The sequence below is a fragment of the Ammodytes marinus genome (assembly GCF_949987685.1).
Source record: "Ammodytes marinus genome assembly, chromosome: 10".
NCBI lineage: Eukaryota > Metazoa > Chordata > Actinopteri > Uranoscopiformes > Ammodytidae > Ammodytes > Ammodytes marinus.
Genome location: NC_137214.1, coordinates 11,205,821 through 11,223,684, shown reverse-complemented (window position 1 = coordinate 11,223,684; position 17,864 = coordinate 11,205,821). Strand labels below are relative to the sequence as shown.

General features: G+C 40.9%; 1 protein-coding gene across 1 annotated transcript; it reads right to left on the bottom strand.

The window, feature by feature from the left end:
* Positions 1–1,872: 1,872 nt before the first annotated feature.
* Positions 1,873–16,963, bottom strand: LOC307256919 (uncharacterized protein; the record flags this gene model as incomplete). Its single annotated transcript, XM_080036035.1, has 4 exons — positions 1,873–3,071; positions 5,762–8,186; positions 10,134–11,873; positions 14,573–16,963. 4 exons carry the CDS (start codon positions 16,961–16,963, stop codon positions 1,873–1,875), a joined length of 7,755 nt encoding a protein of 2,584 aa, XP_079892161.1.
* Between the last annotated feature and the right edge of the window lie 901 nt (positions 16,964–17,864).

The following is a 17,864-nucleotide window of genomic DNA, read 5'->3' as shown; positions in this document are numbered from 1 at the left end:
TATTTATTTATTTATTTATTTATTTATTTATTTATTTATTTATTTATTTATTTATTTATTTATTTGTATGTTTATTGTACAATGTTTGCAATGGTTCTAATTACTGCTAAACAGCATATATCAAGTCATAATATACAACAACAGGAAATTGAACGGAAAAAAATAAGTAGGATATGCTTTGCTGTAAAAATCACAAAATATCTGAGATCGACTATTAAAAGGGAAGAGCAATGTTTTATAGCAGCATGTGTCATTCATTTTACACATTGAGGGCCAAATTAGGATTGCGAGACCGTACTAGCGAAACAGACTAAACATAGGCCCAATTCTCAATACATATGTTTGCACACAGCATCCGTTTAGATAGTGATAAACTCCTGAAAATGATCAATCCAGGAAAGGCAAATCCAATTACACCATTAAGGCAACCACAAACAACTATCAAGGAGAGGAAACTCTAACTATAAATATTACAAAAAAATGACTGACAATATGTAATCAAAGAGAAAATACCAACATCATAAGACACAGAAATAAACTCTCTAAAGATTCATCAAAATGATCAAACTGAGTTCAGGACCAAGGACAGAGGAACACGGACTGTAATTGGAAGAGTTTTCCCTCACTGGAAACAAATAATGAACAGGCATGCAACTATATATTCTGAAAAGCTTGCAAACAAAATAAATGGTTGAGCAATCAATTAAAATATTACTCTAAACCGGCGTAGAGAGACTGTAGGCTGAACTATATAGGAACCATCATACTTTCTTAACAAACTTTACACAAATTAAAACCATAGAAACACAACAAAGCAGAACGATGCAATTGAAAAGAGAAAACCTCAGCAAAGTCTAAAACAAAAGTATGAAACTAAATGATAAACGTCTAAAGATGCATGAGCAAAACAAGATCAGCACCACGGAGAGAGAAACAAAGAGCAGAGATTGAAAACTTTTCCGCTCTTTTGAACCTCAAAAGGAGCCAGCATTGAACCAGATACTCAGAAAAGCTTGACTAATACGTATCTTCTGGCAATCATTTAAAATATTCCAAATAACTGACAATATAGACATATCGACAAAAAACATTGCTTCCAGTGTATCATTGTGTGCAATGTTTGGGCTGGGGAAAAGTGGTCGTTAAGACACTCTGCAAAAGTTGGGCTGCACTGATTCAGTACTAGCAATGTGGTTATAAAATAGACATTTGAAAGGGCAACATTTGGGATTATTAGATTACAAGAACAAAATGAGTCGAAAAAAGATGAAGTCTTAACATTTTAGGATCTAGCATTAAATAAGTAAATGACCATCCCATCACCATCACAACACAACAGGAGCATAGAACTGAAAAGAGTCCAATCAAATCCAGAGAATATCTCTTTCAGAACGTTGACCACAAGTTCAGACATATGAAACGTGCACCTACAACTGTATTGAGAAGAAACCCTTACTAATTTAAAACATTTGTTTTAAGGACAAAATTACTGAAATAAGGTTAAACAAAGAGGGAGACTACCAGCATAATAACATCTGCAACAGAAGTAAATCTGCAACAATTCTTTGCTCAAAATATCAAACCGAGTTCAGCACCATGGACAGAGAAATACTGAACACAATTTGAAGAGTTTCCCTGACCATAGCCTTGAAATTGGCAAGCATGTCAGTCAAAAAAGACTCAACAACAACAAAAGGTCTCACAATAATTTCAAATATTACCAAAATCTCCTTGTATAAATAATGGATTATGGAAAATATGAACCAGCATCATTTATTCATGAAAAAGTTACACCTGACTCATCAAAAGTACAAAAGAACAGAACGATACAACTGAAATGAGTCATAGCAAATAGGGACTTATTCACGACGTTTACATCGAGTTTCCTACCTGAGGAGAACCATCAGAGTCTCCAAAAACCTCAGCAAAGTCTGATGGACTTTTCCTCAGAGTCTGGTCAGCAGGCAGCGTGTTGTCATTGTAAGATGTCACAAACTTAAAGTCACTGGTTCTAGAACCCGTTGTCAGGTATGCGTCATAGTTGTAAGTGCTGCGTAAAGTTCCTGTGCCGTCAACATCTGCGTAATTAGGAGGGAGATAAGCGCTGGGGATGGCGACTGCTCCATCAAACAACAGTCTGGGCTTTCTCCTGCGACAAAACCTCACACCCAGGATGATGATAATGAATGTCAGGAAAAAGGTGGAGACAGACACCAGCGCTATGATCAGATAAGAGGTTAACTTGGAGTTCTTCTCATCATAAGAAATATCCTTCAGCTCTGGCACCTCAGCCAAGTTATCAGAAATAAGTAAATACATGGAACAGGTGGCAGAGAGAGAAGGCTGTCCGTTATCTTTCACTGCCACAATAAGGTTCTGTTTCATGCTGTCAGATTCAGAAATGTCCCGCTGTGTCCTGATTTCTCCACTGTGGACACCGATAGTGAAAAGTCCCGGATCAGTGGATTTGACTATATGATAGGACAGCCAGGCGTTCTGTCCGGAGTCTGTGTCCACCGCTATCACTTTGGACACCAGAGAGCCTCCGTGTGCAGCTTTGGGGACCAGCTCGGTCATGAAGGAGTTGCCCTCCGGGGCGGGGTACAGTATCTGAGGAGAGTTGTCATTCACATCCGATATGAACACACTGACGGTCACGTTGCTGCTGAGCGGAGGAGAACCGTTGTCTCTGGCCATCACGTGGACTTTAAAACTCCTGAACTGTTCATAATCAAACGCCCTCACAGCGTGGATCACCCCCGTGTCTCCGTTAACAGACAGATAGGAGGACACCGGGGCACCGTTCACCTCACCGGGTAACAGAGAATAAATCACTGTACCGTTTTGTCTCCAGTCGGGGTCTCGAGCAGTAACGGAACATAAAGTGGAGCCAGGTTTGTTATTTTCAGTCACATATGCGCTGTAGGACTGTTCCTCAAACACAGGTGGGTTGTCGTTGATGTCTGCTACAGATAACTGAACAGTTTTAGAGGAGGACAGAGGTGGAGAGCCCTCGTCAGTGGCAGTGATTGTAATGTTGTAATCAGACACTAGTTCACGGTCCAGTTGTCCTGTGGTCACCAGAGAATAATAGTTTTTAATAGAAGGAACCAATTTAAAGGGGGCGCCTTGTTGAATGGAGCAGCGGACCTGTCTGTTATTCTCAGAGTCTCTATCCTGCACGTTAATGATGCCCACCTCTGTACCAGGAGACGCGTTCTCAGGTATGGGGTTGGAAAGTGATTTTAGGAATATAGCAGGTGCGTTATCATTGATATCAGTAATCTCAATAATTAGCGTTGCATATGAGGCCAATCCCAAACCGTCTTTTGCGCTAAGCTGCATTTCATATGACGACTCTTTTTCATAATCAATAGGTCCAGCCACTCTAACCTCTCCTGTTTTAGGGTTAAGAGAAAAAACCTGGTTTTCATCTGAAACATGGTCAAATCCGTAAATGACTTCACCATACATTCCCTCGTCTGCATCAGTAGCACTCACTGTGATCACCAATGTCTCCAGAGGAGAGTTTTCAGGCAGACTTGCTTTATACAGCGTCTGGCTAAACACTGGTACATTATCATTAGCATCCAGTACAGTGACGTGTATGACTACGGTGCCAGATCTCTGAGGTGAGCCACCATCAAATGCGGTAAGCAATAACGTAATCTCCTTTTTGTCCTCTCTGTCCAATTTTTTATCTAAGACCAATTCACCATATTTTCGTCCACTGGCTTTTGTATTTAAATTTAATAAGAAATGATCGTTCTGCTGAAGTGAGTAGCTCTGAACAGAATTTTCTCCGATGTCTCCGTCGCGTGCCTCATCCAAGAGAAAACGTGCACCCTTTTCCGCCGATTCCTGAATTTCAAATTTCAGTGACTCCTCTTGAAAATAGGGTGAATTGTCATTAATATCTTGAATCCGGATACTAACCCGGTGCAGTTCTAAAGGATTTTCCAGGACAATTTCCTGTTTAAGAACACATGATGCCTTTTTGGCACAAAGCCCTTCTCTGTCGATCCTTTCTTGTACAATCAATTCTCCAGTATTGAGGTTAACACCGCAGTACGTTACACCATTATCCTCAGTATCGATACGGGCCTTGCGAGCAGACAGTCTGGCCACATCAAGTCCAAGATCCTTTGCGATATTTCCAATTACAGATCCACGTTTCATCTCCTCCGGCATAGAGTAGCTCAGGTCGCCATGGACGGGGCGGAGGACAAGAAAAATACAAGCGAGGCCGTAGATCAGTGAAAATCGGCTGTATCCCATTGTTATTGCGAGAAAGAAAACATACAAAGTATGGTTTTTCGAAAATATATCAACGATGTAAAAATTGCTGTCTACACGAAGCGGTTTCTGTCAACTGCAGTACAATAGCCGAACCAGGCAGTACATGTGTAGAGAGAAGGGTGGAGAATTACCATAGCTTCTCGTTTGCTGGTACACACTGACACCATGAGTATTTGTATTGGTATAACAGGGCAATGTAGGATTGTTTATGTTATTTTTATTTATGTATTTTAATAATTTAAAAGTGAGTACTAGCAGTAGTGGTAGTAGTAGAAGTAGTAGTAATAATACTACTACTAATAATACTTAATTACTTTTATTTGTATTATTACTATTGTTAAATTGCTGTAATTGTATCTGGAGATGAAAAGTTATTTGAACTGAAGGAGCTTTATGTTTTAAGATGACGCACTACATTAAAACAATATCATTATTTAATCGTTTGAATTTTGTCAACTCGGTGAAAATTGTACACACCTTACACAGGTCTCTGTATGCTTGATCCTCCTTCCGCAAATAAGCAAACAATTATATATGCTAGCACTTGGGCGTCAGTAAAACATAATAAACGTTTTGGATACACAGGGGGACGAGCTATTGTTCTATGAAATATTATTTAAGTCAGATGTTTGACACAAACGACCACAGTTTGATAGTGATCAACAATTGAAGGAAAGATCAAAGAAATGTGGCCGACATTTAATTGATAAAGATATGTATAACACTATAATAACATAATTAAACTATAAAGATAACACTGCTATTTTGGTGAGCTGTTCCGTCAAAATGTTATTGTCATGTCTTGCATTTAATATGCATTTATTTGTACATTTAATTGGATTGATAAGAACATAATATGTATGGTGTACTATTCTATCGAATTCATTAACTTTATTTGAAAGACTGCGTGTGATACGAATACAGAAAGACGATTTTTTATGGCTGCACATGTAAATCATTTTACAGGTAGAGGGCCAACTAAAGACTTTACTAGAACAAACTTAGTGTGATTCTCAGTGTCTTTGTGTTGCCTTCTACGGTGCCCGTTATCTCTTGATTGTGATACTAGACTTATTTTAAGTATTGATCCAGGGAAGCACAATGATACCAGCTTAGAGAAACCACATGTTCACATGCAACTATCAAGGAGACACAGCCTTACTATTTTAGCCAGACAAAACAAGTATAGCAGCAACGTTAATAGAACGACATAACAACTAGGGAAATACCCGCACTATAAAACTTAGAAGTAAACTCTCTGTGAGTTCAGCACCAAGGACAGCGAAACACTGAACACAATTCGAAAGGTTTTCCCTCACTGGAACCCAAAAAAAATGGTTTAATAATGCACCTTGAACCATTTGAACCAGCAAAACCACTACAGAGCAGAAGGATACAAGAACTGTCAAAGGAAATCACATACAAATGGCTTATTCATGATGTAAAATACGAGTTCCATTACGTGACATAGTATGTCCTACCTCAGGCGAAACATCAGAGTCTCCAAAAACCTCAGCGAAGTCTGACGGACTTTTCCTCAGAGTCTGGTCAGCAGGCAGCGTGTTGTCATTGTAAGATGTCACAAACTTAAAGTCACTGGTTCTAGAACCCGTTGTCAGGTAGGCGTCATAATTGTAAGTGCTGCGTAAAGTTCCAGTGCCGTCAACATCTGCGTAATTAGGAGGGAGATAAGCGCTGGGGATGGCGACTGCTCCGTCAAACAACAGTCTGGGCTTTCTCCTGCGACAAAACCTCACACCCAGGATGATGATAATGAATGTCAGAAAGAAGGTGGACACAGACACCAGCGCTATGATCAGATATGAGGTTAGCTTGGAGTTCTTCTCATCATAAGAAATATCCTTCAGTTCTGGTACCTCAGCCAAGTTATCAGAAATAAGTAAATACATGGAACAGGTGGCAGAGAGAGAGGGCTGTCCGTTATCTTTCACTGCCACAATAAGATTCTGTTTCATGCTGTCAGATTCAGAAATGTCCCGCTGTGTCCTGATCTCTCCGCTGTGGAGACCGATAGTGAAAAGTCCCGGATCAGTGGATTTGACTATATGATAGGACAGCCAGGCGTTCTGTCCGGAGTCTGCGTCCACCGCTATCACTTTGGACACCAGAGAGCCTCCGTGTGCAGCTTTGGGGACCAACTCGGTCATGAAGGAGTTGCCCTCCGGGGCGGGGTACAGTATCTGAGGAGAGTTGTCATTCACATCCGATATGAACACACTGACGGTCACGTTGCTGCTGAGCGGAGGAGAACCGTTGTCTCTGGCCATCACGTGAACTTGTAAACTCCTGAACTGTTCATAATCAAACGCCCTCACAGCGTGGATCACCCCCGTGTCTCCGTTAACAGACAGATAGGAGGACACCGGGGCACTGTTCACCTCACCGGGTAACAGAGAATAAATCACTGTACCGTTTTGTCTCCAGTCGGGGTCTCGAGCAGTAACGGAACATAAAGTGGAGCCAGGTTTGTTATTTTCGGTCACATATGCGCTGTAGGACTGTTCCTCAAACACAGGTGGGTTGTCGTTGATGTCTGCTACAGATAACTGAATAGTTTTAGAGGAGGACAGAGGTGGAGAGCCCTCATCAGTGGCAGTGATTGTAATGTTGTAATCAGACACTAGTTCACGGTCTAGTTGTCCTGTGGTCACCAGAGAATAATAGTTTTTAATAGAAGGAACTAATTTAAAGGGGGCGCCTTGTTGAATGGAGCAGCGGACCTGTCTGTTATTCTCAGAGTCTCTATCCTGCACGTTAATAATGCCCACCTCCGTACCAGGTGACACGTTCTCAGGTATTGGATTTGTGAGTGATTTTAGGTATATAGCAGGTGCGTTGTCATTCACATCTGTGATATCAATTATCACCTTTGATTCCGAAGAGAGGCCATAACCATCTTTGGCCTCAACAAACACTTCATAGTTGGGCCCCTCTTCATAATCTATGCCACCTGTAACAACGATTACTCCGGATTTTGGATTGAGTGAAAACAGCTTCCGTGATTTATCAGAGATTCGGCTAAATTCATATGTAATTTCTCCGTTGACACCTTCGTCTGCGTCTGATGCACTTAAGGTGATAACGGGGGTATTAATTGGTGAGTTTTCCGGTAACGTGGCTGTATATATGGCCTCAGTAAAAACTGGGGCGTTATCATTAGCATCCAGCACAATGACGTGTATGACTACAGTGCCGGATCTCTGAGGAGAGCCCCCATCTAAAGCTGTGAGCAATAATTTCATTTCTTGCTGCTCCTCTCGGTCCAACACCTTATCTAAAATCAACTCACCATATTTACTGCCAGCACTTGTAGTCTGAATACTGAACACAAAGTGGGGGTTTGGTTGCAAAACGTAGCTTTCAACGGAGTTCTTGCCTATATCTGCATCGTGCGCTGCATTAATGCGATACCTGGCTCCTTTGTCAGCTGACTCTGTTATTTCAAGCTTTACAATGTCCTTCGGGAAAACTGGTGCATTGTCGTTTACGTCCTGCACCTGCAGAGACAACCGGTGTAACTCTAATGGATTCTCCAACAATAAGTCGAATTTAAGAACACACGGAGGCTTCTCTCTACAATGCTCCTCTCTGTCTATTCTTTCTGCAACGAATAAATCCCCGCTCCGAAGGTTAATCGCGCAATACTGTTTGTCGTTTCCTTCCATGTCAACACGAGCTTTGCGAGCAGACAGCCGGCCCACCTCCAGTCCGAGATCCTTGGCGATATTTCCTATAGCAGATCCGCGCTTGAGCTCTTCCTGTACAGAATAGCTCAGGTCTCCGTGTGCGTACTGCACCACAACAAAGAAAAAGACAAAGCCGAAGCTTTGAAGAGTGCGCCGTCTATACATCATGCTATTATAGTACTACAAAAATTAAAACACGTTAGTTTCAAACATCAACATAGGCTATTCGAGCAATGGTTATGCCTTCAGCATTTGTCGTCCGTGTTGAAGGCTGTACAGAACACAAAGATGGTCATTCCCAATGATGGGTGGTGTGCAAAGCAAACTGAACATTTCAGTCCTTAGCTGGTCTATAGTGACACCACGAGTACAAATGAAATACAACAGTTTTTCAGAAACTGCACATTTTCCTAACACATTATCAGATAGTTCGACCTTTCCGTTTGAACAAAACTATTTGTAAATGGGCATTTTAAAAAGTGATGGGCTGTTATGTATTGTATCTTTCCTTTCAGTTGAGTGAAATGCTTGTTTCTTGTGCTATACGGCATTATAGACTATACTCAGTCCCCGAACGTGTAACAATGTATGACCACAGCAATCCACAGCTGATTACTCCAATTAAATATCTCTATCACTCTCGTTTTCTAAAACACAAATCCAAGATTTCACAATATTTGTCTGAAACACAAATATCTGCCTCCTTCCTCCTTTATTTACGAAACTAAATCTAAATAAACATGATATAAATATTTTCAAACACACACAAAATGAGTGAAGAAATATCATGCCTTTTATATTTGACTAAAAAAGTTTTCGGACTTTGGATATGTATTTGGATTTATAACAAAAGATGATAAGGATGGTTCCTGAATAAAAATCATTTCAACTAAAAATGCTAACAGTACTTGTGTTACCCGTTGACCAAAAACAATTATACTAATCTCACTGGCGTGATTTGTTTCCCACCTTGATACTGTACTCTCAGCAAAGTATAACTGCATGCATATTAATTACAAATAGTAGAGAGATGTCACAGGAAAACAATTTTGTAAGTGAAATTTAATTGAACATGTAAATAAAATCACGTAAATCATTGAGGTCTGCCACTTTTAAATGAAGTCGGGATACAAGAAGCAAACAAATACTGATACAAAACAAATAATACACAATGTAAAAAATTGCACACTGAGGTGAAATGGTTAGGAGCATTCGTCTTGAAATGTCCATGTATAGTAAGTGTCCAGCGTAACTAAACGTAGTAGGTAGTTCCATTATTTGAATGCACAGAAACTAAAAGCAGATTTACCAAACTCAGAGTTAATCTATTCATTGTAATCTAAAACACTGTTGTAGAAAAATGGAAATCAGAGTTAAGTTTGCTCCTGACGATATATCACAAGAGAAACAGCGAGGTTCAGCACCAAGGACAGCGACAACAAAGAGCAGGCTACATACAGCTCTACCAAAAAGACACAGGCAAAGATACCGATGTTAATGTCATATAATGAAAACAAGTTCTGAGAAGTGTGGCGGATGGTTTACTATATTGGGAGGTTCTGCTCAACTAGCAAATTGGATTGCTGATGAAACGGGGTTGTCAATTAGGAGCGTGACGTCTGTTTTTATTCAATTCATGGAAGAGGTGAAGAATACGATAATTGTACAGCACAATAGTCCAAAGCAACATAAATAAAACCACAGCAATCAATAATATTCGAATACAAAAAATAAATGTAACCATCAGCCACACTGCTCACAACTTGTTTTAATTTAATGACATTAACGACACCAGTTGTGAAAATTATATGAATATCAACAACTCTAATAAGCACAGCATCTGATATACCTGCACACCACGGTGAGATAACTCTCCTCTGAACGCTTGATGCGTGATCAAGCTCAATGTCAATTTAACAAAAAGAGTCAATAAAGACTATGCAATGGGATCTAGTAAAGTGTAACGTATAATTAATTTAGACGTGGTCACTTCTACCAACACTTGTATATTGTCGTAGTTTAAAAAATAAAATGAATGTGAATGCAATTAAAACTGCAATAAACTTAACTAGTATGGATGGATCAAATGTGGAAATTGGTCAAACGGTAGGTGACACCTGTTCCTACCTCAGGAGAGTCATCACAATCTCCGAACGCTACAGCGAAGTCTGAAGGACTTTTCCTCAGAGTCTGGTCAGCAGGCAGCGTGTTGTCATTGTAAGATGTCACAAACTTAAAGTCACTGGTTCTAGAACCCGTTGTCAGGTAGGCGTCATAGTTGTAGGTGCTGCGTAAAGTTCCAGTGCCGTCAACATCTGCGTAATTAGGAGGGAGATAAGCGCTGGGGATGGCGACTGCTCCATCAAACAACAGTCTGGGCTTTCTCCTGCGACAAAACCTCACTCCCAGGATGATGATAATGAATGTCAGAAAGAAGGTGGATACAGACACCAGCGCAATGATCAGATAAGAGGTTAGCTTGGAGTTCTTCTCATCATAAGAAATATCCTTCAGCTCTGGCACCTCAGCCAAGTTATCAGAAATAAGTAAATACATGGAACAGGTGGCAGAGAGAGAGGGCTGTCCGTTATCTTTCACTGCCACAATAAGATTCTGTTTCATGCTGTCAGATTCAGAAATGTCCCGCTGTGTCTTAATCTCTCCACTGTGGAGACCGATAGTGAAAAGTCCCGGATCAGTGGATTTGACTATATGATAGGACAGCCAGGCGTTCTGTCCGGAGTCTGCGTCCACCGCTATCACTTTGGACACCAGAGAGCCTCCGTGTGCAGCTTTGGGGACCAGCTCGGTCATGAAGGAGTTGCCCTCCGGGGCGGGGTACAGTATCTGAGGAGAGTTGTCATTCACATCCGATATGAACACACTGACGGTCACGTTGCTGCTGAGCGGAGGAGAACCGTTGTCTCTGGCCATCACGTGGACTTTAAAACTCCTGAACTGTTCATAATCAAACGCCCTCACAGCGTGGATCACCCCCGTGTCTCCGTTAACAGACAGATAGGAGGACACCGGGGCACCGTTCACCTCACCGGGTAACATAGAATAAATCACTGTACCGTTTTGTCTCCAGTCGGGGTCTCTAGCAGTAACGGAACATAAAGTGGAGCCAGGTTTGTTATTTTCAGTCACATATGCGCTGAAGTACTGTTCCTCAAACACAGGTGGGTTGTCGTTGATGTCTGCTACAGATAACTGAACAGTTTTAGAAGAGGACAGAGGTGGAGAGCCTTCGTCAGTGGCAGTGATTGTAATGTTGTAATCAGACACTAGTTCACGGTCCAGTTGTCCTGTGGTCACCAGAGAATAATAGTTTTTAATAGAAGGAACTAATTTAAAGGGGGCGCCTTGTTGAATGGAGCAGCGGACCAGTTGGTTATTATCAGAATCTGCATCCTGAACGTTAATAATGCCCACCTCGGTACCAGGTGACACGTTCTCCGGTACTGGATTTGCCAGAGATTTCACATAGATTAAAGGTATGTTGTCATTGACATCGGTGACACCAACGATTACCTTTGTGTACGATGATAATCCTAAACCATCCTTTGCTTTAATGCGCAAGTCATATGTTGTAACGGTTTCAAAGTCAATCGCACCATTAACTTTTATTTTGCCATTTTTACGGTCGATGCTAAAAGCAGTTTTTACATCTTCGGTAACATGTCCAAATTCATAAGTCACATCTCCATTGACTCCCTCGTCTGCATCAGTAGCGCTCACTGTGACCACTACAGTATCCAGAGGAGAGTTTTCAGGCAGACTGGCTTCATACACGGCCTGGCTAAACACTGGGGCGTTATCATTAGCATCCAGCACTGTGACGTGTATGACTACTGTGCCTGATCTCTGAGGAGAGCCACCATCTAGAGCTGTAAGCAGCAAATCAATTTCCTTCCGTTTTTCACGATCAAGCTCTTTATCGAGAACAAGCTCTATTGTGTTCTCATTAGCAGCCAAAATGAAATGTTCATTCTTTTGAAGGCTGTACTGCTGAACTGAATTCTGTCCTACATCTGCATCGTGAGCCTCCTCTATCACAAAGCGAGCTCCCCTGTCTGCTGACTCTTGAATTTCTAAATTGATCAATTCTTCTTTAAATTGTGGAGAGTTATCATTGATATCTTGAACGTGAATACTAAAAGCATGCAGTTCTAGCGGATTCTCCAGTACAAGATCGCGTTTTATTACACACGACAGCTTTTCTCCACAAAGCCCCTCTCGGTCAATCCTGTCGGCAACAATCAAATCGCCAGTACTGAGACTGATGTCACAATAACGTTTGCGATTCCCTGCGGCATCAACACGAGCATTTCTAGCAGACAGCTTACTCGGCTCCAGGTTAAGATCCTTCGCTATATTCCCAATTACGGATCCGCGTTTCATTTCCTCTTGAAGGGAATAGCTCACGTCCCCGCTCACGGCTTGCAACATTAGTAAAAAAACGAAGCAGTTCAGCTTGAGTCCCATCATGACAATGCGTTTGTTACAGAAAAACGGTCCACTATATGACGATCAAAAATGCAAGACGTATTATCATTAAAAAGAAAATCGCCAGCACTCCACATATCCTTCTGGTTCACCCACGGATCAACAGCAACTGAACATTACCCTTTTATTGGTCGATACACCAAAGGGTGGAGTGGAAATGTTTCACGTAGACTAGCCAATAGCGACACCATGAGGGGAATACAATCACAACATACTGTAAATACAAACAAGTGGCATCTAATGGTTGAACAGGAATTACATTGGATTGCCTTTATGAACCGGCAAAACCAAATATGTTAGGACACTTCACTGCACAAACTGTATAAGCATGTGACAAATACAGTCTTTTGTATCTGTGAAAAAGTTGTTGTTGTGGTTATGACTTGAAATTAGTTGCATTCAATTATTGGAATCACCAACTCTGGTTGAAAGAAACAAATAAGTAATGTATGTTTGTATTTGCAAAGCAATAGTTGAAATTGAAAATGTATCCAGAACCCTTTTAGAAAGAAAGAAGGAAATTGCAAAAACGAGAATGGTAACACTTTCCTACCTCCTGGAGAACGGGTCTGACGTTAAATTGTTGTACTTATCATGGGATGAAAAGTTGTATGACTTGAACAAGCTTTATGTTATAAGTTAATGCACTGCATTCAAAGAGAGATCAATATTGAGTCATCTGAGAATTTAGTCAATGTTGGGTAATGATCCCACACACCTTACTTATTTGTATGTGTGAACCAAGTGATAAAGCAACACATATATTCCAGCTCTTAACAGCAAACAATGATTACATTTTTAGCTACACTTGTGTTTGATTCAATTGAATATTATTTAAGTCTGAAGTTTGGTCAACTTTGAAACGGTTTGACAGTGATCAACACTTGATGCAAAGGTCAAATAAATACAGCTGCGATTGAATATGGTGGCAGTGGCGAAGTGGGTAGGGAGATCGCCTCTGGAGTGCAGGGTCGGAGGTTCGATCCCCCATCTCCCCGCCACATGTCAAAGTGTCCCTGAGCAAGACACTGAACCCCAAATTGCTCCAGATGGTTCAGAGAGCGCCTTGCATGGCAGCTACTGCCATTGGTGTATGAGTGTGTGTATGAATGGGTGAATGTGGTAAGATATGTAAAGCGCTTTGGGGCTGAGAAAATCGGCTAGAATGCGCTATATAAGTCAAGTCCATTTACCATATTGTATATAAAATATAACACTAGAAATGTGTAAAATATTGCGCTTTTAAATTAGGATAAAACTGTTATTCTGGGCAGCTGCTCAGTCAAAAACGTGACTGCCAGGTCTATTATTTGAAATGCATACTTGCATTAATTTTAAATGGTACAATGTTTGGAATAGTTATATTTACATCCGGAAAACAGGCTATGTTGTATCCACCAAGTCAACAATTACAACAAAAGGGAATTTGATTGACAACAACATAATCAGGATGTGATATTCTGTCAAATTCATATACTATTTTAGAAAGACTGAATGTCATATTTATCAAGGAATAACTTATTTTTTTAAGGCTGCACAAGTGAGTCATTTAACAATATGGATTGCCAGCTTAATAACGACAGAATCTACTAGCAAATGATAATGCAAGGTTCCATCATTATTGTTTTTGTGTTGCGCTTTCAAAGAGAAAAAAACCCTAAGTATTTTATCAAAAAAGGTATAACAACAACATTAACGAAACAAGATAATAAACCACAATAATACATCCCAGAAGTAAACCATCACTAGCAATGCATCAAAAAATCTAAATGAAGTTCAGCACCAAGGACAGAGAAACTGGGAAGTGAATTCAAAGACATTTCCATCACTTGAACCTAATTAGCAAGCATTCAACCAGAGTTGCAGTCTCACAATCATTGTAAATGAAGTCAGAAATCTAGGAGCCATCATCATTTCTTAAAAATAATTGAATCAATTAAACCTTAAAATCCTACAGAACAGAATGATACAACTGAAAATACTCAACGCAAAACACAAAAATGGCTTTATACGTTACGACGTTATATAGGAGTTCAGTGACATGACATGTGACATACCTCAGGAGAACCATCACAGTCTCCAAAAACCTCAGCGAAGTCTGATGGACTTTTCCTCAGAGTCTGGTCAGCAGGCAGCGTGTTGTCATTGTAAGATGTCACAAACTTAAAGTCACTGGTTCTAGAACCCGTTGTCAGGTAGGCGTCGTAGTTGTAAGTGCTGCGTAAAGTTCCAGTGCCGTCAACATCTGCGTAATTAGGAGGGAGATAAGCGCTGGGGATGGCCACTGCTCCATCAAAAAACAGTCTGGGCTTTCTCCTGCGACAAAACCTCACACCCAGGATGATGATAATGAATGTCAGAAAGAAGGTGGAGACAGACACCAGCGCTATGATCAGATAAGAGGTTAACTTGGAGTTCTTCTCATCATATGAAATATCCTTCAGTTCTGGCACCTCAGCCAAGTTATCAGAAATAAGTAAATACATGGAACAGGTGGCAGAGAGAGAGGGCTGTCCGTTATCTTTCACTGCCACAATGAGGTTCTGTTTCATGCTGTCAGATTCAGAAATGTCCCGCTGTGTCCTGATCTCTCCACTGTGGAGACCGATAGTGAAAAGTCCCGGATCAGTGGATTTGACTATATGATAGGACAGCCAGGCGTTCTGTCCGGAGTCTGCGTCCACCGCTATCACTTTGGACACCAGAGAGCCTCCGTGTGCAGCTTTGGGGACCAGCTCGGTCATGAAGGAGTTGCCCTCCGGGGCGGGGTAAAGTATCTGAGGAGAGTTGTCATTCACATCCGATAAGAACACACTGACGGTCACGTTGCTGCTGAGTGGAGGAGAACCGTTGTCTCTGGCCATCACGTGGACTTTAAAACTCCTGAACTGTTCATAATCAAACGCCCTCACAGCGTGGATCACCCCCGTGTCTCCGTTAACAGACAGATAGGAGGACACCGGGGCACCGTTCACCTCATCGGGTAACAGAGAATAAATCACTGTACCGTTTTGTCTCCAGTCGGGGTCTCGAGCAGTAACGGAACATAAAGTGGATCCGGGTTTGTTATTTTCAGACACATATGCGCTGTAGGACTGTTCCTCAAACACAGGTGGGTTGTCGTTGATGTCTGCTACAGATAACTGAACAGTTTTAGAGGAGGACAGAGGTGGAGAGCCCTCGTCAGTGGCAGTGATTGTAATGTTGTAATCAGACACTAGTTCACGGTCCAGTTGTCCTGTGGTCACCAGAGAATAATAGTTTTTAATAGAAGGAACTAATTTAAAGGGGGCGCCTTGTTGAATGGAGCAGCGAACTTGTCTGTTATTCTCGGAGTCTCTATCCTGCACGTTAATAATGCCCACCTCAGTACCAGGTGATGCGTTCTCAGGTACGAGAGTAGTCACTGATTTCAGGGTTATAGCAGGTGCGTTGTCATTTACGTCAGTAATCTGAATAATTAACGTTGCGTATGAAACTAACCCCAGACCATCTTTTGCACTTATTTGGATTTCATATGATGACATTTTCTCAAAATCAATAGCTCCCGCCACTCTCACCTCTCCTGTTTTAGAATGTAAAGAAAACACGTTGGTATTTTCATCTAAAACCTGATCAGATTCATACGAGATTTGGCTGTTTAAACCTTCGTCTGCATCTGTAGCACTCACTGTGATCACCAATGTCTCCAGAGGAGAGTTTTCAGGCAGACTCGCTTTGTAAACGGTCTGGCTAAACACTGGTACATTATCATTAGCATCTAGTACAATGACGTGTATGACTACAGTGCCTGACCTCTTAGGAGAGCCACCATCAAACGCGGTAAGCAATAACGTGAGTTCTTTTTTCTCCTCTCTGTCTAATTCTTTGTCCAAGACTAATTCGCCATATTTTCGCCCGCCCTCTTTCGTGTTCACATTTAATTTGAAATGATCGTTCTGCTGAATTGAGTAACCCTGAACAGCATTTTCTCCGATATCTCCATCGCGCGCCTCCCCGAGAAGAAAACGTGCACCCTTGTCTGCTGATTCCCGAATTTCAATCCTAAGTGACTCCTCTTTAAATTGGGGTAAATTATCATTAATATCTTGAATGCGGATATTAATACGGTGCAGCTCTAAAGGATTTTCCAGTACGAGTTCCTGTTTAAGAACACATGATGCCTTTTTGGCACAAAGCCCTTCTCTGTCGATCCTTTCTTGTACAATCAAGTCTCCAGTATTGAGGTTAACGCCGCAGTACGTTACACCATTATCCTCAGTATCTATACGGGCCTTGCGAGCAGACAGTCTGCCAACATCGAGTCCAAGATCCTTTGCGATATTTCCAATAACAGATCCACGTTTCATCTCCTCCGGGATAGAGTAGCTCACATCTCCATAGACGGGGTAGAGGACACGAAAAATACAAGCGAGGCCGTACAGCAGCGAAAATCTACTGCATCCCATTGTAAGCGCGAGAAAGACCACACGTGAAAAAGGAAATTCAATGTTACAAAGTCGTTCAAAATATTTCAACGACGAATTAGTGAATCCTTCGAGAGAAAAATACCACTGTCCTGTCCTACACGAAGCGGTTTTTGTCAACTGTGGCACAAAAGTAGAATCAGGCTGTACATTTCTTCAGAGAGAAGGGTGGAGAATGACTGCACCCTCTCGTTTGCTGGTACACACTGACACCATGAGTATTTGTTTCGGTATAACAAGGCGATGCAGGATTACTTTGTGTTGTTGTTTTACACATTTAAAAGTGAGACCTATACAGTGATCTTTAGTAAAACTATAATAATAATAATAATAATAATAATAATAATAATAATAATAATAATAATAATAATAATAATAATAATAATAATAATAATAATAATAATAATAATAATAATAATAATATCATCATCATCATCATCATCATTTAAAACAAATGTAACTGTTATGTCGGGATGAAACGTAATTTAACTAGACCGAGCTTCATGTTTTAAGTTAACGCACTGCATTCATCGACTGATCAATATTAAATCATGATGTAATTTTTTCAACTCGGGGAAAATATCAAATACCTTATATAGGTATTTGTACGCGTGACCCCGTAGCCTACTAAAGCAACAAATATATTCAAGCTCTTAACAGCAAAACCATGATTAACGTTGAATATACACTTGACGTGCTATTGTTGTATGGAATATTATTGAAGTGCGACGTTAAGCAAACTTTAATAGTTTGACAGTGATCAACAATTGTAGCAAAGGTCAAAGCAATACGGCTTGGAATTGATTGATATACCACTATTAATGCGTCAAAAACCACACAATGAAACCATGAGGATACTTCTAGTAGTTTGAGGTGCTGTTCC